Source organism: Dermacentor albipictus, chromosome 8, assembly GCF_038994185.2.
Source record: "Dermacentor albipictus isolate Rhodes 1998 colony chromosome 8, USDA_Dalb.pri_finalv2, whole genome shotgun sequence".
Classification (NCBI taxonomy): domain Eukaryota; kingdom Metazoa; phylum Arthropoda; class Arachnida; order Ixodida; family Ixodidae; genus Dermacentor; species Dermacentor albipictus.
In genome coordinates, this window is record NC_091828.1 from 96,612,987 (window position 1) to 96,640,963 (window position 27,977).

General features: G+C 46.7%; 1 protein-coding gene across 1 annotated transcript in view; it reads left to right on the top strand.

Annotated features, from left to right (window-relative positions):
- Positions 1 to 395: 395 nt before the first annotated feature.
- Positions 396 to 27,977, top strand: part of LOC135912909 (cytosolic endo-beta-N-acetylglucosaminidase-like) — a 30,761-nt gene continuing 3,179 nt past the window's right edge. The window contains exons 1-8 of the mRNA XM_065445510.1: positions 396 to 679; positions 9,988 to 10,136; positions 11,189 to 11,334; positions 13,925 to 14,242; positions 14,822 to 14,925; positions 24,070 to 24,178; positions 24,968 to 25,155; positions 27,682 to 27,930. Of these exons, the coding sequence (XP_065301582.1) occupies positions 447 to 679; positions 9,988 to 10,136; positions 11,189 to 11,334; positions 13,925 to 14,242; positions 14,822 to 14,925; positions 24,070 to 24,178; positions 24,968 to 25,155; positions 27,682 to 27,930 (1,496 nt within the window). The 5' untranslated portion in view covers positions 396 to 446. The remainder of the gene's footprint in view (positions 680 to 9,987; positions 10,137 to 11,188; positions 11,335 to 13,924; positions 14,243 to 14,821; positions 14,926 to 24,069; positions 24,179 to 24,967; positions 25,156 to 27,681; positions 27,931 to 27,977) is intronic.

Genomic DNA, 27,977 nt, shown 5'->3' on the forward strand with positions numbered 1-27,977 from the left:
GCAGGGCGTGTGTCGCCGCACCAGGGGCAGCTCGCGATGGTGTGCCAGAAGAAGGCAAAAGTCCAGAGCGAGGCACTGTGGGTGTGCGTCATCATAGAAGGAAGACGAAACGAAGCGCGCTGCCGTCCAAATCATTCATTATCGGTTTACTTTCCATCTTCCATTATTCACTGATGTTCTTCTTTTATCACATGCTTATACATTTATTAACTAATCTGTTTCATTTCTCGATCATATTACCAGTCGGTTCATGGCGCACCGCCCACAGTGGGTTTGTGCATCATCATCATCATCATCATCACCATCATCATCATCATCATCATCATCATCATCATCTTCTTCTTCTTCTTCTTCTTCTTCTTCTTCTTCATAATCATCACAAAACTAAGGCTAACTGCGTTCGAGGCGGCCGCTCGGTCACAACAGCGCCGGTTGCCGTTCCTGAGATGGGCATTCAGTTGTCGCGGGCCAAGCGCGGCCCTGCCGAGGTGAGGGAGATCAAATGGGAGCCCGATCGGGAGGCCGCACCGCTCAGGACGCTCGACGAACTGCTCGCGTACAAGGAGCAGCCCTTCCTGTGCGCCGTGGAGCCGCTGTCAGAGGCGATCAAGCGCGGTAAGCCAGGAGACCCGAGGACCATCTTCTGCCACGACATGGGTGGCGGCTACAACGAGGACAGGCGAGTGAATTCGAGGCCTACCACGCCCACGTCTGTTCATTCCTCTTTGCCGTCTGCGTCCCGCAATTTCTGCTGCTACAGTCTTCGTCGAAGCTTAGCGCGCGACCCGTTTTCCGCACGTTGACGTCACTTTCCCCCACAAGTTTGAATAAAGAACTATAGATACTTATTTACCGATGAAGCATTTGAAAAAGAAGGAACGAACCTAAATCGCCCATAAGCGCAAGACGCGTTTTGTGCACTTGATTGTTTTGTAGACAAGGTGTTCTTGGGCGACTTCGTGCGGGTTTCGCATATCTGGGACCTGGCTACTATGATACCATGATATCTATGATATCTATGATACTTTGATGAAACCAATACGCACTTTGCCAGACCAAGAGCTAGGCCAAGTGGGCTAATCCCGGAGACCGCAGTCTACGGTACGATGCGGTTAATTTTCGACTATATTGGGGTAAATTACGCACATACTGGTAATTAAGGCGCTTACCGATTATTTCTCTGCTTTCGGCTCATTGAGATCTATAATTTGATGCCTTGTCCAGGTTCGCGCGGCATTCCAAAGCAACGTAATTGCCCGTTTTGTTAAGAGGTCACGTATTATAGATAGCCAGCTCCCAGATATGCGAAACCCGCACGAAGTCGCCCAAGAACACCTTGTCTACAAAACAATCATCAAGTGCACAAATACGCGTAAAGATCGCCAAATTTAGCTTTACTTCGACGTCACCTGCGTCGTGCTTTAGGCGCGAAATTCGAAAACGTTAAAACTTTGGCTTCAGGACTCCTCCGCGTCACAAAAATGCGAATAGCGCTTTGAATAATGTGCCCATCTAAGCCGCATTAGTGTTCCTCCGTGGCGTGTTTTCATAATGTCATGTGGAGCCTCGTACAATTAAGAAATTGTAATCTAAGGAAAATATAATACCTTAAATAATACTGCAAAGTTGTCAGAAAAGTAACTGAATGGTAGCACTGTAGTGGCAGTCCATGCCCCATCTATACAATCACGATGCAAAAAATGAAAATATTTATAGCATTGCAATCTCTCTCCGCGGATAATACGCTCTGGTATGTTTTTAAACGCTCTAGTATAGTTATACGTAATGGTCACAATGCTTTCTCTCCTTAGCAAAAAGTACACCCGGAGCCCATACGCAGTTATCGACAACTACGTTAGCTTAGAAACCTGGTAAACTGTTATAGGGAGAGCCAATAGCACATGCAAAAAGTGTCTGAGTCTAAATTCGAGAAAATTTTACTCACGTTCAGTTCAATTCAATTTTAGTGTCATAAATTTTGATGAACAATGCACAATGGCCACAAATGAATTCAATAGATTTTATCGAAAAATTCCGCTCCGACGACGGGAGAAGGCGGTTGACGTAAGCAATGACACGTTCCTGGCCGTTCTGGCATTGGGCGAGAACTGCACTTATTTTGGTGGCCACTAGCTTTGGTGCGAACTTCTGCAGGGGCCGAAAGGTCAAAATGCGCCAACATGGGCGGCGATGTAAGTAAACTGAGTAGGGTTTGTGAATGCGGCAGATTGCTCATGACCCCAAGAAAAACGGGACGTCGTTTATGAGTAGATCAGTAAGCGGCCGGGCAATGTCGGCAAGGTTTCTGACAAAGCGGCGGAAGTAAGAGCACAAGGCCACAGAGCTCCGGACATGTTTGACTGAGCGAGGAACAGGGAAGTCTTCGATGGCACGCACCTTGTTGGTGTCAGGTTGGACACCATGAGGACAAGGTGACCGAGAACGGTGATGTGATGCCGAACGTAACGACACTTAGAGAAGTTACAGGCCAGCGCAGCGAAACACATCGAGAATGGCCGACAGGCGGGTCAGGTGGTTCTCAAAAGTAGGCGAAAAGACAATCAATTCATCTAGATAGCAAAGACAAGTACACCACTTATAGCCCCTAAGGAGATAATCTATCACTCGCTCGAAGGTTGCGGGGACATTATACAATTCAAAGGGCATAACCTCAAACTGGTAAAGTCCATCTGGTGTGACGAACGCAGTCTTCTCGCGGTCCATGACATCAACGGTAATCTGTCAATATCCGGAGCACAGGTCGACGGACAAAAAAAGTACGCGGCTCTGTGGAAGCAGTCCAAGAGGTCATCGATTCTTGGCAGTGGGTATACGTCCTTGCGCGTGATGTGTTGTTCAAGTGTCGCTAGTCAACACAAAGGGGCCAGCTGCCGTCTTTCTTTTTGACTAGCACCACAAGGACGCCCATGGACTGGAAGAAGGTTGGATGACAGCTTTTGTGAACATTTTGTCAACTTCTCCTTGGATCACCCGGCGCTCAGCGAGTCAGACACGATAGGGACGGCGGCGGATATGGGTCGCGTCCCCGGTGTCGATTCGATGCTGGACAACAGACGTTTGGCTCAAAAAACGATCGTTGAAGTCGAAAACGTCGTGGTATGCCGCCAGGAGGAGGCGAAGGTCGGTAGCTTGAGCAGCAAAAAGGTCAGCAAGGGTCATTTCGCCAAAGTTATCGCGCAGTGAACTGGTTGTGGTACAAATTAAGGATGAACTGGAGGGACTGGAGGGATCCAACGCTGGCTTGTCAGTTCGCAGTCTTCGGCAGCAGGGATGGCGGCGAGTTACATGCCTGCTCGAATCAATTCAGGAGTGGGTCTGAAGTTTAAAACGGGAACGCAGATGCGATTGCCGGTTACATTCACGAGGGTGTGAGCAGAAAGTCTGTTACCGGGGAGAGCACGTAATTAACATCAGCCACAGGAGGGCTCCATATCACGGAAATATACATGGCGGCTTGGGGGGAGGGACATGCGCACATAGTCGAGAGGGTAGAGACGGGCCGAAGACGTGGTTGGAGCATCGGCTGGGTGAGGTATTTCGAGCTGCAGGAGGCCAGTCGCACAGTCAGTTAGGGCAGAATAAGTTGTGAGAAAGTCCGTGCCAAGTATAACATCATAAGGACATTGTTCAAGAGCGGCAAATAAGATAGAAGTTGGGCGACCGGCGATGGTGATGCGGGCGGTGCACATTCCAAGGACGGCTGGAGTTCTTACATCCGCCACTCTTACTGAGCGGTGTACAGCTACGAAGGCCAGAGCTCGCGAGAGAAATATGTACCCCGGTGTCGAAAAGTATAGAGATGGTCACGCCGTAGACGTCAACGTCCAGCACACATCGTCGAGTCGGCAGAGTAACTAGAGGGTCTTGGAGCGGAGTCGTGGATGCAGCGTTACCTCCGGGCGCTGCACCGTCTAGTTTTCTGCAGTGAAGGAGCCATGGTTGCTCGGCGACGTCGCGCGGCGAGGTGGCGAAGAGCGGGAGGACGGACGGCGGAAAGGTTGCGAACGCGACTGGTGACGTCTAGGTGACGGCGAGGGGCTGGACCGTGTCGTGGCAGCGTCAGGTTTGTATGGGTGTGCTGCTGAAAGTGGCTCAAGGCGGCGAGCACGGGTAAAGAATGGAGTGCGTTGCTGGAACGACCAACGGTTGCTTCAGTAGCGAGCAACGTGCCGGACACGGCGGCAGTTATAGCAGGTAGGCCGATCGTCTTCAGTTCTCCAATCAGCAGGGTTCCGACACCGTGAAACGAACCTTTGATGACCGCGTAACGATGTCGAAGTCCCAGAAGTGGACGTACGACTATCCACGCCCTAAGCAGCGTGAACCCCGAGATTCGCTAGTTTGCATCACACAATGGCTTGGACGAGTCAAATCGTCGGTGCGTTCCAGTCGCCAGCGTTAGAGTCGGCCAAGAGGCTAGCTGGAGCCATCGCTTCGATCCCGCAGCGGACAATCCTCGTCAATACAGGCAAATCCAGACAGGATCCTTTCCCCACCCCTGCCTCCAGAACAAAATGTACCCAGAGAGATATAAGAACACATGTCCTCACTGAAATGCATTAGGCACCCTTCGGCACGTCATAGGAGAGTGCAATTTTTCCATAGACCACACCCCACCTATAACCATAACTAACTCCCCTGCTATCCCCAGTCTTTCCGAGCGATGGGAGATCATGCTGTCCAGCCCCGCCCTGGAAGACCAGCTCCGACTGATCCACAGGGACCAGGCGGCCCTGGAAGCCAGGGGCGTAGCCAAGGGGGGGGCTTATGGGGCTTCAGCCCCCCCCGAAATTTTGTCGTGCTGTCCATGCACCGCTCACCCAGGCAATCCCCGGTGCCGGAAATTATTCGGAATTTTCTCTAGAATGTATTTTTCACGCTCGAAAACATAATCCAGCGCGAACCATGTGAACTCCGGCTGGATTTCGCGGACGCGCCCATGCACCGGGAGTCACATAACGCAATCAGCCCCATCCGAGCACAAAGTTGCAAGGGCGTTTTGATGGCAAACTGGCTCGCCACGGCATCTTGCGGAGGCCGCGGAACCTACGCAGCGCATGAATGTCAATTCCGAAATTTATGGGTATAAAGTTCTCATAAACCTTTGATGTGAAAGTTGCATTGACATTTCCAAAGTTGTGCTTTAGAATTTCAATTGCGGAACTTTGTGGGTTTGATGTTACTATAAATATTGGACGCCAAAGGTGCACTGATTTTTCTAAAGTCTTACATCGGACCATACAACGAGACAAGCCAAATCAACACACTATCAGACAAGTTGAAAAAGCCAGCAGCGACGTCGGATGAGATGAAGCGTTGTGGTAGTTCATTTGTGCCGTCATGACACATAAAAGAATATCAACATTTTTCCTCCACTAACGCCAAAGCATCCGTGTCAAGACAGTAAAGTGAGCCAAGGTAACTACGTTCCTATTTATTTTTTCTACTTCGACTTTTATTCGCGAGGAAACATTGAGCCTCTTCTATTTTTTTGTCCTCGTTACCCTACCCACGGGCTGCCAGAGGCAGCCAGCGCGCATGCGTTTTTCTCGTGTTGCTCCGACCACCGCGCGGCGCACTTCGGTGCGCATTCGCTTTTCTCTGTCCGAGTGGATTTTCGCGTGCAGAGTTTTGGGCACTTTATGGCTAGCAGAGGAGAAAAATAAACTATCGTCGCCCGCCGCCATCACTGTGGGGACTCGACGAATTGCATGGCGTTCGCTTGAGCGCAACCTCTCCGTAACGTCTTGTCTCGCCAGTGTAGGATATACCGAGCAGTATGCGTATCGTTCTCGGTGGACCACGCGTCTCACGTTTTCTTCGATATTCTTTCCGTAGCTACATTAGGTGCCCAAAGTAGGCATTCGATTGTGGCCAACATACTTTGCGCTTTTTAATTTCGGTGCCTCGGCTCCACACAAAAAAAGAAAGAAGACATTGTTGTGGCGCAGCGAATTGTTGTATGGTGAAAGCTCGATTTTGTTACTACTTTTGCGGACTGTAATGGGCCACAGGACGGTTCAGTTGCCGGATAGTCTTATTATATAGCATTGCGATAGCAATTGTATGGACACTCCAGGCGCATTCCGGCCGTCGCCCACATGTTTCGTATAAAGTTCAAGGGCGACAACGTGGTGACCACGCGCCACACGCTGTATGTGCGAGTGAAAGCGTAGGGAGGGGGATGGGGGCTGGAATTGGTGAGACGACGATGGTGGCTCAGTCTTGTGTGCGCAAAAGAGAAAAAGCGGAGCAAGCGCGCCGCCTTCCGTCGCGCGCGATACATCAGGGGGAGTGGATGGAATGGGGATGGGATCCAGGATTCTGTGAATCTCTAATTGCGCAACATGTTTATTTGCCTTGTTTGACGCATTGTATACAGTGACCTTTCTTAAATACGTGGATTTATTGGAGACTTATACCTATATTTAAATATCTTGTTGCGGAGTTTTGTGTACACATGCAATGAACTTTGTTTCCAGTGACACCTTTTTGCATTTTATCAAGCAGTATCTTCGCATTTATATATTTCATTGTATCTTCGCATTTCTAATGTACGAAGGGAAGTAAAACTAAAGTGAGCCAACCCAGCCCGCGCAATAATTGTTCGGTCCATTATCTGAGGCATGCACGTGACACAGAGGCATCTCTCTATTACAAAAGTGACACGCAGGTGTGAGTATCAAAGTTGTTTAATGCTCTCATACACTAGGTTGAACATGGTTGAGTGCATAATAGACGCTCTAGAAGTTGAGCAGTGTGGTGCCCTGAGGTCTTTGACAGCTGAAAGTATTCCCCAAAAGAAATTAGTCGCCGTATGGCTGCCGTGTACGTTGAACATTGCATTTCATGGGCCACTGTGAAGCATTCGAGCAACGCTTCAAAGAAGGACGCGAAAGTTGCAAAGACGATACAAGGCCGGGCCAAAGCCATCGTGCAATCACCCTTAACAAAACTGAAAAGGTTGATGAGCTGATGAGACAAGAATGGAGAATAAGTATCGATGAACTGGGAGAGCGTGTGAACATCAGTCACGGTTTGGTTCACGCCATAATTCATGAACATCATGACGGTTATCCGCTTTCGTGTGCGCAATGGTTGCCCAAGATTTTGAACTACCGCCAGTAGACGGAGAAGTTCAGCCCTTCTTTAACTCATCTGATCCGGTATCGCAATAAGGGTGACGACTTCTTGTCTCCAATTGTGATCGGGAACGAACCATGGTGCCACTTCTACGAGCCTGAAACACGACAGCAAAGCTTACAGTGGAAACATTCGAATTCACCATCCCCAACAAAGGAAAGGCCGTCATTTCCACCAGAAAGGTGTTGTTGACTTTCTTGTTTCGATCGTCAGGGGCCATTACTGATAGAATTTAATGAATCTTGAGAGACTATCAGTTTTTTTCGTGATTGTAAAACGCCAGAACAACTGCGTGTCATAATCAACAACAAACTACGTGGAAAATTGCCGAATGGGGTCATCTTGTTCCACGACAATGCCGTCCCCGCGTCGCTGATGTGGTTAACACAAAACTTGCAATGCTCAAGTGGGAAACGCTGCAACATCCGCCATACAGCCCAGACCTGTCGCCTTGCGACTTCCACTTTTTGGAGCATCTGAAAAAACAGCTCAAGCGAACCAGATTCCTGTCGGACGATGACGTGGAAGAGTCAGTTGCAGACTTTTTGAAGCAGCAACCCAAGGAATTTAATGAGACGAGAATCACGTGACTCGTTAGACAAAGGCGCAAATGTCTAAATGATCATGGAGACTACATTTGAATACGGTACCCCGTTTGTCATATATTCGCATTGGCTGACTTTCATTTGGCTCGCCTTCGTTTATTTTGCAGAACTTCTGCTTTGTATACGCGCTCTCTGTTGCGGCTATTATTTCGGTGCAATTACTCACGATACACGAACAGTGACAGCTGCTCCTGCGTTATACATTGGAACAAATGACAGCGTCATTGAGATTTTTCACTGGCCGTTGCATATGTACAAGAATCCAAAGAACGTTCTTTAATGACAATGTTTCATTAATATTTGTCATCAGCTTGTTAATTTCATGGCCTTTACATTTTTCATATCAGCGGCATGCACTGCCTTCCTGGTTTCGAACTAACATAGTTGTAAAATTCGTGTGATATTTTTGATACCTCCGGATCGCTTTTAATGAAATTTGTTGCATTTGAGAGAGAAAGTTAAATTCTAGTGTCTGTTGGAAGCGGAATTTCGATTCAGGGCCTTTACATTGTTTAAACATTTTGAAAAACTCGAAAGTTAAAAAAAAAATAGAAGCACGACGTTTACAAACTAATAGCTCTGGATCAAGCACACATGTCGCTGTTCAGTAAACGGTGTCTGTTATAACAGTCAAAGCGGACAAATTTGGTGTGTCAATTCGTATCTTACGTGAATTGGTTACGTTGTGTAAAAGGATTCTGCAAAAGCCGTATTTCCTTAATGCAAATTTTTTTTAGATTCACGTGTAGCATAGAATTTTTTCCGCTGTAGATGTACTATTAGCTGCAATTCACAGAATTGTGATATGTTTCATTGGTGAGTTGCATAGTTTTAAACTTGAGTTTAGATTTCTGAAAATGTGCTATTTCGGTGAATCTTCAATAAAGAATTGACAACCTAAATGAAAAATTCGAAACCAACAGTCACTAGAATTTAAGTTTTCCTTCTAAATGCAACAAACCTCGTCAAATTCGGTGCGTTGGTTGCCGAGAAAAACGAATTTTCGTTTTTCATGTATTTAGCTACGAGCACCCGAGCTCAAGCTTCCTCTTAAGGAGGAGACCGAGCTGCAATGTGAGCCCCCCCCCCCCCGAACGAAATTTCTGGCTACGCCACTGCTGGAAGCATATGGAGCCCGCGAAGAGGGAGCCACCCCATCAGACGCTTAACGCGTTTCAGTTCATAATGGACCAGTAAAGTTGTTTCTCTCTCTCTCTCAATTCGGCCGAAGGCGTTGAAAGGTGAGATGGCGACCGCTCTGCCCATGGAGACGCCGCGGCGGTGTTCGGAAGCCGCGCGAATGGTCGTTCAATACGGCGGCTCTTGGCCTTCTCCAAGCGATGGCACTCCTCGGTCACGGCATCGACGGTAGGACAATTTCTGCACATGAATAGATTGAATGCGTCGTCCGCTATCCCTTTCAATTCGTGGCCAATCTCGTCAGACTCTGGCATGTCGCTGTCAGCTTTACGGCACAGTGTCAGCACGTCGTGCGTGTAGTACAGGCACGTCGTATATGCACACAGGATGTGCGTAGGGCATCCTGGACGTTTGGGCTCGAGTTGACAGCTGTTTCTTCGCAGCGATTTTGCGACTGGATGCCTTACCGAACAGATCACGGAGCTTTCGCTGAAATGTATAACAGCTCCCAAATGCGGCCACAAGATTGTCATAACACAATTACTTTGCCGTTCCACTCAGATAAGAGACCACATTGGCCAGCACGACCAGCAGGTCTCAGTGATTGCGCTTCGTATTGCGTCAGCCACTACTCAACGTCGGTGCCATCGGTCCCATTTAACGTTCCGGGGTTTCGAGGGTGGGCTAAGACAATCGTGGTCCGTGGCGACGACGCAAATTCCTACTCGTGCTCCATTGTGGTCACGCCGCAGCACCGACCGCTTCGAAGCTCCGTCTAGTGGTGAGAGTATACCCCGCAACTCCACCAATATGTGACGGGCCGTGAAAACGAGTAAAGTGAAGCACGATTTATAAACAGAGACTATCTACAGGGATGGCCAAGATGACTGAACACGTGCTACACCCCGGCCATCGTCGTCTTCTACGTCAGTCCAAGGAGGCGGCTCGTACGAATATTTTCGCTAGGGCTGGGGCAGGATCCGCACATGTGTGCACATGCACTACAGGCTGTCGGCTTTACATGCGGTATTTTTGGAGACGAAGTTAGGCTTACTTTTCGCGCTGACTGCAACTGCAGGTTCATCCACGGCTGTAGTGAGCGGCACGTGTACCGGTTCCACCACTGGCAGATTATCGACACGTTCATTTATTACTCGCACCACATGGTCACGGTTCCTCCTCCGGGCTGGATTTCGGCTGCCCACAAGCATGGCGTCAAAGTTCTAGGTGAGTCGTGTGGAGCTTCTCGGAAGAATTGACTTTTGAAGTCGTTCAAAGCAAATATGGTTTTCAAATTCTGTTCTATTGAAACAAATGTTACGTATACTAGCTGAGACGCTGTGCTTCAGTTTCCATTGTGGAGCCGCTCATATAGTTGAAACTTTTGGTCAATTAAAACTTTTTGGCTCGCCAGGGAGCAGAAAGAAGCGTGGCTGAACGTAGATACTGAGGGAGCATTGACCAAGTTTGTTTAGTCATAACGTGCACCGTTTATTTATTTATTTATTTATTTATTTATTTATTTATTTATTTATTTGAGTACCCTAAGGGCCCGTTAGGGCATTACATAGGGGCGGACGAAAAAGTTCAAGCGTAAGTGGAATGTGTACAAATCAAATATATGAAGGCATTAACTAAGTTTTTTGCATGCTTTTGTGGCGATGTGTTGAATGTGAGCATTCCAGCTTACGTCAATCACGTTACTTAATCACATTATTCACGCCATGAGAATTCGTGGTCACAGCTCTATGAGATTCAGCCATATCCAACATAGTTTTTATGAATGTAATTGGAATATTTGTATATCTACAGCTCTAGTCTTATACCTAGTCAAACACAGTCGGCTGCGTTTTTATGGTTACTTGTATTTAGGTTTGGCAGTGTATACTCTATGGATACTAAGGGTGTCGCTTAAACTAATGGGCAAAGCTATCGGGTGATGCTGCTGACATGGTTTCCACGAATTCAAATGGCCGCATGTCAGTTTGTGTTTCTCTTCTAGCCATACATCTGTTCAGAGTCAGGTGTGTAATGAATTCTTACAAAATTTATTTGCATTTGGAAGTGCATTTCAATCAACTCTAGAAATCTTTAGATAGTTCAAACTAGAGTCTGTGGTTTCGTCATGTTTATATTTATAAAGGCAGACGACTGTAGTACTTATAGAGCGTGAAATTTAATTAAAATTCGCGCTTTTCAAATTGCACAGCCATAATTATGTCAGAAAGCGGCTTATTGTTACGTCGCATTTTCTTCTTTCACTACTCCCGCCTTTCCAGGAACTTTCATCTTAGGCAAGGACGATGGCAAAACTATTGATGAGATCAAAAACTTAGGTCTCGTGCCCCAGGTGGCAGCCCAGCTAGCACATGTTGCATCCGTGTGCCGGTTTGATGGATGGCTAATCAGCATCGGGTGTCAAGTGGTGAGTTGGTTTTGGTATCTTGTAGCAGATTCGTGCGCTATCACACATGCTCTGAGAGGGCAACTTTAACTTCACAAATAGAAATATGAATTGACTTTTTGAAAGCGAGGGATTTGACGTATAATACGGGCCACAGCACGTATCTCTGCATATTACCTTCACACATTGCCTGTACACTGCACACACCAGGATGACATCTCAAAAACACAATTACCGTATTTACTCGAATCCAAAGCGACCTCGACTGTAATGCGAGGGCCCACTTCTCAGTCAGCGAAAAAAATAAAAAAGAACCGCTGATGTAACGCGAGATGAACGGAAAGTGAAATGGTACCTTTATTCAAAAAATCAATTCGGAAACGAGTTATCCTCACTTATCATCGTCGCCTGAGAAGGAGACGGAGCTTTCCTTGGGCTATATTCTCGGGCGATGACTTTAGGCGATGCTTTCATTTTCGCGAAATTTCGCGTGATTCGGCACCGAAAGCGTCCCAGGCAAGCGCTCCAGGCGCTTTGCCAAGCTCGCTACCAATGTCAAGAGCGTTGTCGGCCGTATACTTCGAGGAAATCGGTGCCAAAACGAGCCAAGTCTCGCGAAAGCGAAACTATACTTCTGCAAGTTATCGCCCGAGAATCAAGTCATCCGTGCCTTCGAGCGGGTTTGGGATTAACTACTACTTAAAAGACCACACAGCCATTTTATTTGGGGACAGCACCAGGCCACTACGAGGCCCTTCCGAACGCTCTACAAAGGTCGTCCCATTGGCGCCACCATCCGAAATTCATTGACTCATTGACGTCGAGCCGCCGAGTTCCCATCTCCTCGGCCATCAAACTTACTCGAGTCTCTGTCCAAGTGGTCGTCATACCGAACGCTCAGCGCCGCCGTAACATTTCGAATGAACGTAGTCGAATCGTGAAAGACCACAGGGTATTGAAGCACCGCAAACGTAACACCAGTCACAAGCACAGCGAAAAGGGCGTCGCCTCTAAGAAAAAAAGAAATCTTGAGTTGGGTCGCATTTTCTATAGATTAAAACGAGAAACACAGGTACAGGGTGCCAACGTAACGTTAAAAACCGCGGAATTTATAATATTTGGTTTAAAATTGTAAATTTTGCGTTATTCGAACGTAACGTGAGGGTCGAGTTCAAGCAACGAAAATCATGGAAAAAGAAAGACGCGTTACAATCGAGTAAATATAGTACTGTAAAAATGAGAACCTTTCTAGCACACTGCTTATGGGCTAACACTGTTCTGGTTGGACCTGTTCAGCAAAATTATGTGCGCGAAGGTACGTTGTGGGCAATTAACTGACGCGGCAATTCATCACGGTGATCAGGGCGAATGACCATGGTTGAGGAGTACTGTCCTAATCCCCGACAAATATATATAGCATGTTCCAAAGCGTAATTTGTTTCGTAGCCACCGAGGATAACTTATCAGCGATCGGATGTTTGATAATTCACACTTGACTGTTTCAACTATTTAGAAGATATCGATATTTTTAGGTAAACAAATGCACGGGTAGGGCTAAATACAAATTTATCTACAAGTGCGCATGCATATAGCACTGCCCAGAAAGAAAGAAAATATCCACGTAAGGTTATACCGTTGTTAGCATCACCTTTTCAACCACGGTAGCCTGCTGTTGGTCAATGGGAATAACTTTTGGCCTGGAATGTGGCATCAGACGAAAATCGCTGAGGTTCCATGGCATTAGCCTCGCAAAGTGCCGAGGAAAAAGTAGATATCTGTGTTGGCGATCGTCTGTCGGACGACTGCTTGGATGAGGAGCGACCGAACCAAAGGTTGGCCGAAGGCTTTGAGTTCTAGGGTAGTTGGAGCGGGCGCCTCAAGTTCATGCTTAAAATACGCGTAGCGTCATCTAGCTGTCGATTGGGCTAAAGAGAACATCGCACGACGATGTCACTGCTGTATTCGTCAGGTGCGCGAACTGATGTGCGTCGGTGTCACGCTTGATCAAGGCGGTGCCACTCTTTAATCATGGCGTCGACAGTGGAAGCACTGGTTGACACAATCAGATGAATGCACCGCAGCACGGCTACCTTCGAAAACGTGTGGTTTTGCACATAAATCACGATTCTTATGCTCGAAACTATCCTAGCTTGTCAGATCGTGTTCGTGGGCATGGAACCATACCCGAAGCGTTTCGCTGAGGTAAAAGATAACGTTGACTAGCATAGCAATAGGGTCCTACCTTGTTGTTAGCACTAATGGGTTCGTAGAGCTTAAGCCAGCCGATGACGCCAGTACTACCGAGACCTGAGAAGACGCCAAGGTCTCTGACGACGGAAAGCGTAACAAAAATGTTTGTGTTACGAATACTGACTATTCGATTCCAAGATTGGATCAAATAGGACATTATATGATTGGTTATTCAATATTTTCGAATATTTGGCTACCCCTAAATTAAGGTGGTTAGAGGAATGAATGAGAGGTCGTCTCAAATAGTAGGGTCATGGGGCTATATAATATAGTGTGCTTGCAAATATATAAAGATTACGGGTAATGTGCAGCGCCATTGTGCGAACAGTCACCAAAACAGTAGAATCACGTTTGTTTTCAGCAACGCAGCTGCGTTCCAGTACTAAAGGGCTTCCTTAAGGCCGTCACCACAGAAGTACACAAAGCTGTGCCTGGCTCTCTTGTCCTCTGGTACGATGCTGTCGACGTCAACGGAAAGGCCAAGCCACACAACGAGCTCAACGAAAAAAATTCGTGCTTTCTCGACTTATGCGATGGCATCTTCCTCAACTTCCGGTGGACTGAAGTCATGCTCCAGAGGTCGGCACAACTGGCAGGCAACCGCAAGGCCGACGTCTACGCTGGGGTTGACGTGTACGCAAGAGGCACGCCGTACCCTGGTGGCTTCGACACGTACAAGGTATTTCTGGCATTTAGTAAGGATATCCGATTCCGTTCTGACACGAGCCATTTGTTCTTCAGTAAGGTGAAGCGGTAAAGAAGTTCAGTGCTGGTAATGGACTAGAGCTCAATAAGTTAATGCTAAACAGATGCCTTCTTAAGCACCTCACAAGTGTCTTCTAGCGATAGAAACATCCGCACAGTTTGGACATGGCTGCTTGCTATCCAGTCCTTTCATGTGCTTTTGTGCAAGAAGAGAAAAACTACACACTTTATGTGGATTTATGTAGGTTTACAGCACCGTGTGTCTACTATCCTCTATTCTGTTGTCCCATGTGCGTCTTTAGCGCTATTTTTAAGCATTATAAAAAACCACCAACTTGCCCAATCTGCCGTTCTTGTTCAGACATTTCGAAGTCAGCTGAAATCGCGCGCGCGAGGTTGCTTAGTTTCTTTTGATGAAAAACATACTTGGCCAAAGGTTTCCACCTTCACACGGTTACAGTAGACCCTAGTAAACCCGCTTTGTCTTCTTGTCGAATGAGTATACAACTGCAACATCAGTTTCGGCAGCTGTTTTCAAAAAACTCTCTTTCAGGCCGTTCAGCTGGCTCGTAATTGTGGTTTGTCAGTTGCTGTCTTTGCGGCCGGCTGGGCCTACGAGACGAAGGACAAAAACAGTTTTGCAAGAAGCCAGTACCGGTAAGTCGCCAAGGTGAAAAATATTGCATTTTCCATAGCACCATGGTAAAAAGCATGTCCCGAAGAACATATTCCTCGGTCATTAAAAGTGTGCATCTGCAACTTTGGCATGCGCAGAAAAAAAAGCACACTTTGTGGCTTCCGTAGGCTGTACAGTGCTCACGGAATGAAATAGGACACGGAGCATTTAGTAGAACCTTACATATGTGCAAAGTACGCGAGAGCACCATGTCATGTCGCTAGGAATTTGATCACCAAAGGTGAAGAGGACTCCGATGTAAGTGTACGCGCCACAATTACGTCGATGTGACAAGTACTGCAGCCGGTTGAAACGAAACTATGCGCATTACTTAGCCCTAAATTGACGCGTTTCATTCCGTGAGCACTGTACACTTTTGTCCAAGAGCATAATGCATACATTTCACCTGTTTATTAACCGACAAAATATATGACATTAACTGCCTAAGGACATAAATCTCAGTACCACTCACGTGGTGGCACATATTGGAATACTTCGTGGCACTGAAACTTAATGACATATTTAGTAAGGTGCGTTCTCACAACTCAGTCATCAAACGCGTAGCCTAGAAGCTACAGCTACATATGAATGATATCTGCCTTAGTAAACTGAAATCATTACAGTTATAATTTGCCTAATGCCGTTTTCAATGGTATTTCTTAACTTTCGCCATTATATCATTATTATTATATCAAAACTTACGGCATTTACTCTCGATGTAGGACGTTATTGTGACGCTTAACGTAATCAAAACTGCGCATGTAGCCGCAACATCCGATTAATGTTATCTCAATTTCAATTTCAGTAACAGAAACTGAAGAACATTCTCCTCCTAGACACTTATTCGCGTTATATATATAATGTCGGATGTGCGGCATGCCTATATGTTTAAGTGTACTCTCTTCTGAGTTTAGCGAGTTACATTCTCAAGTAGTCTTTTCCAGAGCACTTCTTGTAAGTGCAATACGGGCCATGGTGACAGGCGGTGCGTGATTAAATAAGTGTGATTGCTAATTATGTAAGTTATGCTTACCGTAACTTAGTATGCATGCTATGCTGACAGCTATTGCGTATATAGAATCTTCGTTTCAGTTCATTCTCTAAATTCTGCATTAGTAATTTGCACTCGTCCTATGTGCAACATTCAACTGCAAGGAATATACAATTGTGACCCCTTAATGAAAGTTACATACCTGTGACTAGTTAGTCGTTTGCTAGGTAGCTTAACTGCAAACGTTTTTTGCTGAACATTGTAGTCTTTGTTACGTTCGTTAAAAATTAATTCTGGTTTGAATGCATCCTGGCGGAATATGTTTGTGTATGTGCACATTATATCTTGCTTAACACCTATACTCTACTAGGCTTAACCTGTTTCCTTCACGAAGCTTGTACATGCTTGCATCGTTAACCTGTGACTAAATCTTTTTCTTGAATCATATCTACATTACTGTTAATTTATTGTTTATTTATTCTACCTGTGTAATACTCTCAAGCAAAAGGCCTTAGCCGCGCAAGTCCCAGCAAGTCATTTCTGATACACTGAATTTGATGGCTAAGGAGGAGGAGGAGGAATAAACATTTATTGATGAGGCAAAAAAAAAAATGGTGGAAGGGAGCGGTGCAGGGTGGGTCCCTATTCCAAGACTCCAGTGGCCATCGCGACCCGCCCAGCTTGGTCCAAGAGGCCTTTCTGGGCCTCAAGGTCAGCAAGAGCGAGGATGGCCTCCCAGGGCTCCCTTAGCAAGGTGAGTACCAAAGGTGAATTAATGGCATGAGGTCTTTTGGCGCACTCCCATGTTACGTGAGGCAATGAAGGCCATGACCCGCACCACGGGCAAGAGTTAGTGTACAAGGTTGGGTTTATCTTATGGTATCTACCCAAATGTGGGTAGGTATCCGTCTGTATTCTTCTATATTTCTGCGCCTCCTCTACATTGAGTAGTTTGTGGGGTGGGGCGTACTGTTGCCGGGTTCTTCGCTGGTGCTCCAGTATATCGCGGACCAGTAGGCGATCGTCTTTTTCATCGTTGTGCGTATCTCCAGCTCGGTTAGTAAAGCCTCGAGCTAGAGTGTGTGCCTGTTCGTTTCCCGAGATACCCTCGTGGCCAGGACACCATAATATTGCATGATCTTCTTTCAATGTGTCGCCTATGATCTTAAGGGCGACTTGTGGTATGTTGCCTTGTAGGTACATTCTGCATGCCACTTGTGAATCGGACATTATTAAAGCTGAGCTGCTTTGCTTTTCCTTGTATGCGATAGCGAGAGCAATCGCCGCTGCTTCCGCTGTAGCAGTGCACCTAGTACGTATCGAGGCTGATGTGTGAAGCGTTCCCTGGCGTGTGGGTTGAACTGCCACTATTACATGTCCTTTGCTAAATCTAGCTGCATCAGTATACATTACATCTTGATTACTGCCGAAGGTTTTCTGAAGATGTTTAGCTCTCGCTTGTCTTCTCGCTGTGTGATAAGTTTTGTTCATGTTGCGTGGGATTGGGGAGACCACTATGCGCTCGCGTATTGGATCCGGCATTGCGGTCGTTTGTTCCCTGGAGTACTGCGGTCGCAATGGGTAACCTAAACGCGACAGAACGTTTTTACCTGTGCTTGTGAGGCATAGTCGTTCTCTTTGTGTCATGAGAACGGCTGCTCTTAACTCTTCAAATGTGTTGTATATGCCTAGAGCTTGCACCCTCTCGTTTGCCGCATTCTTAGGAAGCCCAAGCGCTGCCTTATACGCGCCACGTATTAGTAGGTCGATTTCTTTGATTTCCGACGGGGTTAGCTCTTGATATGGTAGTCCATATGTTATTTTGCTAAGAATAAAAGCCTGGACTAGTGTTATGGTTTCGTTTTCGTGGAGCCCTTTACCTTTCTTTGTAATTCTGCTAATTAGTCTAGCGATGCTCCTCGTGCTTGATTTTAGAGTCGCAATGGTGTGAGTGGCTCTTTTGTTGCTTTGTAACCATAGTCCTAGTATTCTGATCATATTTCTTTCTGGTAACGTCTGGTCACCCATAGTTAGGTGGATGTTCGGTTTGTTTCTGTAGTTACGCCCGTGGATCCGGATAAACTCAGATTTTTCCGGAGCGCATTGCATACCGTTTTGTTCTGCGAAGTCCTTCACCGAGTCGATAGCCTCCTGGATAGTTTGTTCTTTTTGCCCTAACGAGCCTTTGCAGGCCCATAACGTGATGTCGTCTGCGTAAAACGCGAAGTTGAGGTCATTAATTTTCTCTAGTTGTCGTGCCAAGCGGTTCATTGCGACATTAAATAGAAGTGGTGAGAGGATGGCACCCTGTGGTGTGCCTCTGTTAGGCATTGGGAGTTTGGAAGATCGAATATTTTCTATACCTATTGTGGCTTTACGTTCAGTAAGGAAAGAGCGGATGTAATTGTGGATCCTAATTCCACAGCCCATTCTTTCGAGCTCTTCAAGTATGAGGGTATGGGAGATCGTATCAAAAGCGCTTTTTAAGTCAAGCGCTGCTATGATGTTCTCTCCCCCTGTAGGTACATTTTGCAGCACGTCATCTCGTAGCCTTACGAATATGTCTTGTGTAGAAAGATGTTGTCTGAAGCCGTACATGTTGTGCGAGAGAAGTTCGTGCCCTTCAATATAGCTGGTAAGCCTGATATGAAGGACCTTTTCGAAAAGTTTGCCTAAGCAGGAGGTTAGCGATACTGGCCTGAGATTCTGCAATGTTCTAGCTTTCCCCGGTTTAGGTATTAATATGATGGTCGCTTCTTTCCATTGATTAGGAAGCTCTCCCATTTCCCAGATTTTCTCATTGAAGTACCGGGTTAGGCGTTCCAGTTGCTGATCACTCATATTTCTTAACATAGCATTCGTGATGCCGTCCTCGCCTGGGGCTGAGTTACGTTTTAATGCAAGAGCGGCGGCATATACTTCTTGTTTCGTTATGGGTGCATCAAGCTTGGGATTATCCATGCCTTTGTACTCTCTCTTATCGATGTTATCTCCTCCTGTCCCGATGTATCTGTCTGCCAGGGTTTGGATCAAGGATGCGTCATCCCCCTTAAACTCTCCTACCAATGTGCGTAATGCTCTAGTAGTGACTGTTTTTGTATTGTATGGATCAAGCATGCTCCGTAAAATTGCCCATGTTTTGGTTGTTGAGAGCGTTCCCCGTAACGAGTCACAAAATTGTATCCAGTTGTTCGCTTGTAGTTGCCTAGCATACTCATTTGCTTGTTCTGTCAGTTGTTCTATTCTAGCTCTGAGCTTTCTGTTTAAGCGCTGTCTCTTCCATCGTTTAGTAAGACTTCGCCTGCCTTCCCACATATGGACGAGGTGGGGATCCACTACCGGTGTTTTTTCGCTTAGCGCGACGTGCTTTGTGTTAGTTTGGTATGCCTGCATCATTTCGTCTACCCATTCTTCTATTGAATCTATTGGATGCTGAGGGGTCGGGTAATGTCTATATGCAGTCCAGTCTGTAAGTTTCGCGTTTCTCAAAGGCTTTCTTAATTTGGGAGTCGTAGTGGAGTAACTAATAATATAATGGTCACTTCCCAGATTTTCATCCAGGTTCCTCCACTGTCCCTCTTTTACGTTAAATGTAAAGGTGAGGTCTGGGTACGTGTCTCCGCAGACGCTATTTCCAAGTCTCGTGGGGGCGAGGGGTAAGGTCTCTAGTTGCATGTTATATTTGTCTACTGCTTCTACTAGGTTTCTGCCCTTTTTTGTATTTGTCCTATAACCCCAATTGGCGTGGGGAGCATTAAAATCCCCGACTAAAATAAACCTGTCTTTTTTTTCCAGATGTCCAAGCGCCCATTCAAGCATCTCGGGAAACGCAGTCTGCCGTTCTTTCGGTGGGCTGTACACGTTGCCAATAAACGTTTTGGTTTTACTCCTTTTTGTAGTGTGTAATTCGATCAATTGGTGCTCCGTTGAGCATTGGGGATAATAGTGTTCACTGGCCGCGATATTCTTGTGCACCAGCGTCGCCACTCTAGGATACATGGGATTTTGAAAGGTGTAGTAGTCTCTAAGCTTAACTACTCCCTTTCCAACTTCCTGAAGACAGATGACGTCCGGTTGAATAATGGCGGCGTCTAAATAAGCTTGTAGCGCTGCCGCTCTTTTCTGAAAAGAGCGGCAGTTCCATTGCCATATCTCAGCGGTGTCCGTGGTTCGGGTTGTTTTACTGGCCATGGTTAGGTACGATTTCGGTATCCGTCGAATCGGAAACAGCCCCGTTTTTTACCTTTCTCGCCGTCGGTGTTCCGGGGTTACTGCTGGCTCTTTTGCGTGATGTTTGCTGCAGTTTAGACATTTGTTCGTCTACATAAACTTTGTGGTTCTGCACCTCAGCAAATAACTGCTGTTGAAACGTTTGCAGAGCCTGAATTTGTTCTACTACCTGATTCATCATTCTTTCAATGTTGCTAATTGTTGTCTGTTGGGCGGCAGGTTTATCCCCTTGTGCTGGTTTAGCTTGCCCAATTTTGGTATTCTGAAATTGTGCCTTCAGCGTTGCCATCTCTATTTTAAGTTCTTCTACTGTTTTTTTAAGCTGACGATTTTCAGAAACGATTCTTTGGTACTCAGGGTTGGCGGTTATTGGAGCCCCTTTTTGTGCCATCCCCGCCCAGCTCACCTTATGCTGGGTCGAGTCTCCCGTTGCCACTGTAGTCCTGGATGGGGTAGGGGATCTAGAGGACATTCGGTGGTGTCTGGAGGCGGAGTGGTCAGAGAGCCCTTGGTCTGGATTCTTCTGTCGTTCTTGTGATCTTGATTTTCGAATTTGGGGTTGCGACGTTGGAATGTCCCCTTGAGTCCGCAGTGGAGGCCAATCGTCATCGTCCGTATCGTCTGTGTCAGACCATCTCCGTTTTGGCGACGATGACTTGATCGCCTTGCCCGGCGTTTTGACGGCCATCCGGTTTGGTGATTTTGGCTGCGGTCGCTGTGGTGGTAGCTTGAAACGACGTTTACACTCCTTGGATCCCGTGAGATGCTTTTCTCCGCAGGTAGCGCAAACAGGGTTGCAGTCGTGGTCTGGTTGTGGCTCCCGAGTGCCGCAGTTGTGACATACCGGCAGGTGGGGATTCGGGCAGACGTCCGTTCTGTGACCCGTTTGCTTGCAAGTCTTGCAGAATTGTATGGTATTCTTGTATGGGAAGCAGGGAAGCTCCCCTCCCATATAGTAGACGTATCGCGGTACGATGGGGCCAAAGAAGGTAATTACCGCTGTTTTCGTTTCACCCAACATCCTAGCTCTTAGTATGTCGACGCCTTGCGTACGAAGACGCAGGTTGGCTAGAAGGGTTTCAGGGCTTGTGTGAGGAGCGATGCCATGTATCACTCCTTTCTTTGTGTCTTCACCTACTGCTGCGTACGCACTCACTGCGTGCAGTCGACCATTTAAGGTGAGGCCTGTAATTCTTCTTGCAATATTCGCCACCTCTTCTGTAGGGGTTGAGATAATAAAAATGTTTGATCCTGGTTTCAATCTCAGCAGGAACTGGTTTCCATTCACTTTTCCTTGGCAGGCGTTTATAACTGCTTCTGCGATCTGTGGCGCCGTAAGTTCCCTGATAGGGAGACCTTGGTGAGGGCGCACGATCACTTTAATGTCGTCCTTAGGCAGTGGTGGAAGCCGCCTTGTCTTGAATTTCTTTTTATTCGCTGGTTGTACCGGGGGCTTGAACGATGGGCCCGATGATTCGTAGCCACCCTCGGAAAAAGTGGCCTTTTTGCCCGCTCGTGCGAGCGCCTTCTTTTGGCGCACGGTCAAAACCGTTTGCCAATCTCCGTCGTCGTCTTGGCGTCCATGGGGTCCGCCAGTTGCTTCGGTACTCCGGAGGACCATGCAATCCTCATTAGCGGTTTCTTGGTATTCCATCTCATCCCGGTCCACGTCCGAGGAGGTGAGTTGCGCGTTGGGTGTTTTCTCGGGGCCTGCTGCCTCATTAAACGTTGTCGTCGGCGTTCTCGGCGCTTCCGTAGCTGGAGTCGGCGTAAGCGTCGCCATCTGTCGCGGCCGCGTCGCCGACGCGTTCCGCGTACCAGCGGCCGCCGCTTCACCGTCGCCGTTAGCGTTCACACTTCACACACGTTTTGGCCCGTCACAAAGGTTTGGCGAGGTGCTCACCGGAAAGTTTGATGTCTGCAGTGTCCTCACAGCTTGCCGAACCTCGTGAAGTCCTCGAAGTTCAGGTCACAGCACAAGATAACTCTCAAAAAACGAAAAGAGATGGGAGCCCATCCTGAGCTGACCGCTCTAGTCGACGCCACCTAGCGGTCGAGCTTTGATGGCTAAGAACTCCGATTTAAGTGCTGGTAATCGAATGCAATGCCCATATTAGCGATCTTTATATGCTGGGGGGAGTTATGAGTTCGTAGTTCAACAAATTATATTCTAAATCACTAACTGCACAACTAAGTATCTTCATCAACTATTATTTCACTGTTTCTTGCACCAATATACTCATCATTTAGAAAAGAAAGTGAGGAAATCATTGTATTAAATTATGTAAAGTAGTGTTGGGGCTTTGTGGGGTGAACAGTTAGCTTGAATAAATAAACATTTATGTATTTAAGCACTATAAAATGTTCCGCTTCTACTCACTATTCCTGAAAGTCGATACTGTCAAACTTCGTAAGAACAAAGACGGATTTATTAAATTATAGGATTGAAGGAATGATGATGCAACGAAATAAATATGACAAACGATAATCTTTTTTGACTTCATAAGTGTGTATGCTTATCACGAAAATGAGATGTTTCTAATGAAAATATTTTCGTTTTATTTTGGATTTTGTTATAACCAGTCTTTTACCCTAGTTACACGGGCAGCTTAACCGCGGTTAAACTTCACATAGAGTTACACGGGCTATGCCGATCACGGTTAATTGTCTGATGACGCGTCACGTGGTCTCTTACGTAAAGGCTTCACTTTGAATAATTTTTCTTCGACATTTAATTACAGTGGCATAAAGATGTTATTTTTCAGCAAAGCAATTGTCATATTTGTGTTTTAACGTCTAAGACTGCGTTTTGCACGTGTAGCTTAGTTATTTTTGACACTCCTGCTCTCAGTTATGAGGATGGCTGGTGGGCATACAACTATATAAAAAGTCATACCTAAGGGTCACAAATGGGTAAATATAAAGTTAACGTAACTGAACGAAAAGGTAAAAAAAAAATTCTTAGTGAGCAAATGAATGTCTCAACTGACAAACATTGGTCACATAATGAAAGGTAGTACAACTTTACGCGAATGCACTTTAAAATTATGGGGTTTTACGTGCCAAAAGCACTTTGATTATGAGGCACGCCGTAGTGGGGGACTCCGGAAATTTCGACCACCTGGTGTTCTTTAATGTGCACCTAAATCTAAGTACACGGGTGTTTTCGCATTTCGCCCCCATCGAAATGCGGCTGCCGTGGCCGGGATTCGATCCCGCGACCTCGTGCTCAGCAGCCCAACACCATAGCCTCTGAGCAACCACGGCGGGTACGCGAATGCACTTTGAAACTATATGCTTGAATTTAGAAAGAAAAGAATAAAGAAGGAAGAAAAGGCAGTGCTTTCAGGTGTTAATATATGTACACTGCGATTTCACATTGCACAAATTATCACAAAAAGGCACACCTTAAAAATACCGCAGTTGTAAGTTTAAAAGCAGCGCCATCATGCTGGACAAAAAAGTGAGACGCACACAAACACCCAGCGTTTATGTGTGTCTCACTTGTCCATTTTGATTGCGCTGTTCTTAAACTTTGAAATTTGTGCGTAGCCTTCATCTCTGTGTAGGGGCGCGCGTTTCGACTGCATGAGCGCAGAGCGGCCAGGCCGAATGATACGCTTTTTTTGGAAGACATCTGGGAAGCGCCAGCGCTGCACTCGGGAGGAGTACCGTCCGCGTTTTGCCCGTTCCGAAACGTCGGTTACGCTAAACCGAGGTGGCCAAGCTCGGTTGGCAGTCAACCGCAGTTAGTGGCCTAACCGCAGTTTCGCCTGCCGCGTAACCGCGCTAACCGCAGTTACGTTACCCGCGGTTAAGCTCGCCCATGTAACAGGGGTATTAGAGTGTTCAGTGTACTGTTACTTGTTCAAATTAACGTTTTGAACAACTGGCGCATGTACAGGCTTTGGACATTTCCGGATGACTGCTGCTCTGAATGGCGCCTCATCGAGCTGCCACTGTCCACAAGTTTTTGCCAAGGCTTCGGCATCAAGACGTTTGCAGCTGGCAAGGCAGGTCATCTTCACTAAACACCAGTGTCACGTGACCAGCAGCAGCAGTCACAGTACATTACCCGTGTTCGTGGACAAATTTCATTTGATGCATCCGTTTAACGTATTCTAGCGGAGCGCTTGTGTTTTATTTGTGCATAGTCACGCAGCTTTGTTGCCACATTCAGCGATTCAGACCACGAGCAGTTGCTTGAAAACACTCCTCAATTCGAGCATGACACAATTGTCATGGCACATACTCTCATGTTATTGAACAATGTTTTAATTTACGAGTAAGCTCAACAAGTCGGGGCGGAGTTCCGCACCAGTCTTTGAATGACTCGTGCGGTCTGCGAACAGTTATACCATACTTTGGCTCCTGATGTGAGGCGTTTGCTGAGGAACACCCTTCCAATTCAGTGACTGGATTGTGCTTTTGATTGACGGAATTTAATGTAGCATAGCAACTCTTGTGCTATATCAGAGATGCAGTAGTAGAGTCTGGAATAATAATGACCACGCGGGGTCGTTTTGAGTGCCAATCAATCTTAAATGCACATACATTTTACCTCTGCCTTTCATTGTTGAATTGTCACATTCGACTCCCACTGAAATGCGGCTGCTGTGGCAAGGAATCGAAAGGTCAACCTCAAGCTCAGAAAGAAAAAAAAATATTGTTGTCCCGTTATTCACCAAAGCGGCCGTGCTCGGACGTGGCGATAATGTCGCGATGTTCTGTAGCTTAACTAAATATTGACCACGAATGGCAGCCCACTCACTTCCAAATCATGCACGCACACTTCGATGCAGATAACGTCCAAACTACCGTGGTTCAACTTGCACAAGCAGCAGCTACAGCCTCGGGACCAAGGCAGCGCACTCTGCGACTCCTGCGGTTCTGTAAAGCTGACGACAGAGGACGCCTACAACGGGGGCGGCAGCCTTCGTGTGCTGTTCAAGCCTCACCTTGACTACCCGGACGCTAAACCCTACATAAGGTACAACTGCGCACCCAGATTGTCCCCTTTTCACGTGCGTAATCGCGGGTTTGATGCAGCTCTGGCTGGCAGTAAAAGACGACACTACGCACGAATTCATCTCCACGAGACCCCCCCCCCCCCCCCCCCCGCCTCTTCAGTGATAGCCAAGAAAAAATGTCGTTTGCTGCTTTGGGTTCGAAAAATACTTTTACAGATATGTCCGAATTCAATAAACTCGACACACCAGGGAAAGCAAAGCTTTACAAATGAGTTATCACGCCCTTCGGAAGCCCTGGGAATCTGCATTGGCCACTGCATGAACATTACCCGAGACTTTCCGGACGCTTTACTACACACTGCACAATTCCTTCTTTAGCACCGAGCATAGTTAGAACTCTTACGCCTCACGCTTCATCATCTTGCGCGTGTTTTTGAACAGCCCCAACAAACTAAGGCGTACATACATAGGGTGACCAAAAATGAGTCTTATCGATTCCTAAATGTCTGCGCTGAAAGGCGCTAGATCCCCCTCTTCGCAAAAGTGATAGGTCCAAGGGGACACAAGGTGGGACGATTATCACCGTCAGGGACCTTAATAACTAAAACCACACAAGGAACTTTTTAGCGACTGCAGTAGAAGCGGGCATATTTGTGTTGAAATCTCAGAGACAGTTATATTCCTACACAAGTCTAAATGGCAGAATATTTCTAGTAACGTCCACGTTTCGAGATATTCACCTGCAACTTTTAATTTCAGCCGCATAACGGCTCCGCGGTGTGACGTCGCTCTTCCGTCAGCACCCGGGCGACTAACTTATGTCTTAATTTCATTGAATGGTATAGTTCAGAAATCTGTAAAGCTTAATTTTCATCACCCCGTATAACGCATTCGATGTGGGCCCATCGAGGTGCACATGCATACTGATATACTTGATGCTGCCCAACCACTTTTGGTAACGTGACTTGAATTTAGGAGACTGTTGATAACCCTATACAAAAGTTGAACTGAATCAAAATGATCTGCCTGAACGAATGGGTCACTCATCGCATGCAGAATATCAGGTGTTCTCATTCGAGTACATGACGGCTGAGTGGTCAACGTGGATCACGGGCAATGCTTCGCGTCGCCCTGCACTATGCCGGTGTTTTTCCTAAGTTTTAAAGCCTTCAATCGAGTTAGACCTCCATTGATTTATTCAGCGACTGAGGCCCCGAGGCCATATTTACCACTACCGTCAAGACGCGGACGAAACGTTTGCTGTGCGGGAAGCTTCAAAAACGTCCCACCTAAATAGAACTGAAGATGACAAGGAGCACGACGACATTCACTTTGAAGAAACGAAAACCAATGCCTGGGTCTAGCATTCATCAAATCATACGTTGAACCTTATACGGGTAACGATTTGTCTAAAATGCGTCACGCGGCTAGATAAAATTTTGACACGCTACGGATGAACTTTAGCAAGATATCTGAAGAAAATGGCCATCCTCTCGATCAACCTACCAACTCAGCACAAGTAATTAGAATGCCGTATGCCCAAGATTACGTTTGTTGAGCTGACTGCAAAATCAACCAGTATTTATTATTCCGTGAGGGGAAATCACACCCAATCTAAAGAATACCTAAGCTTGCTCATGTTTCTTATTTCACATGAATATTCAATGGAAGAACTTGTTCCAAAGCATTCACTACGCCGTTGTGGAGGCGATTCGGCACTTCATTCAGTCAAAATTCAGTCGTAATTCGTGCGTCGTGTAATATTTGGCACATTTAGTAAGGTGTAGGAGCAAAAAAAATGAACTGTCAGGCCAAAGTCCACTTTCACCTATACCACAATCATACGGCCCTGACATCATTTGAGGACTTATTCACAAGTCACTACCTATAGAGCAGGAGCGATTCCTCCGAGCTCTACAGGTAAATACATTCCCGCACCCAACCAGAAATCACCTCATAGACCCTACAAAATTCTCTCCGCAATGCCGCTTCTGCGCAGAGACCGGGTCCCTCAGGCACATAGTAGGGGGTTGCAGAGCGGCACCAATAAATCCTCCGAACCCTTACCCCACTAACGAGCTTTGGGAGAGAGCCTTGGCCAGCTCCGACCTCGAGGATCAGCACCGGCTGATTGCGAGGGCCCAGGACGCGGCTCGAGCTCAAGGCATTCTGGAATGAGGACGCCTCTCCAAAGCTTCATTCACCGAATAAAAATGTTTATTCTCTCTCTCTCTCAAGCATGTATTGCTGCGCCCCCTCCCCCTAAAACAAAATGCAGGCCTGAACGAGGTAACTGCTTTTCAGTAAAGTCGGGCTCCGGGAAATTGGTTGGCGATTGTTATTTGCATCCTTCGGAAATGCGTTTTCTCGTAAAATGCATGGAAACCGCAAAATTATTGCCGTCATACAACAACCACAAACAAGGTTCAAAATTGGCGTTTATTCGGCAAAATTGTGAAACATGTGAGGTACGCCTCGTAATTGCTTGGCGGTATTTCCCGCTCTACTATTCCCTGCTCAAATCTGAACGTTTTGCCCTGTGACAGGTTGTTTGATTGCGACTTTCCGTTGAGCCCTCTTGTGGTGAGCTACACCTTCAAGAACATCAGCTGCGTCATCAAAGTTGGCCAGGACATTGCAGTTGTTTTGAAGGTTAAAACTGCAGCAGGGGAGCCGGAGGACATATTTCTAGGCACGATGATTGGTCTACCGGAGGGTGGCAACTACAGGGTGACACGAGAGATCATCGAGCCCGAGGACAGCGAGCACGAGTCGAAGACTTACTGGCACACTAGGTCCGTATTTGCTCAATGGCAAGTTCAAAGTCTATATGTTTTAAATG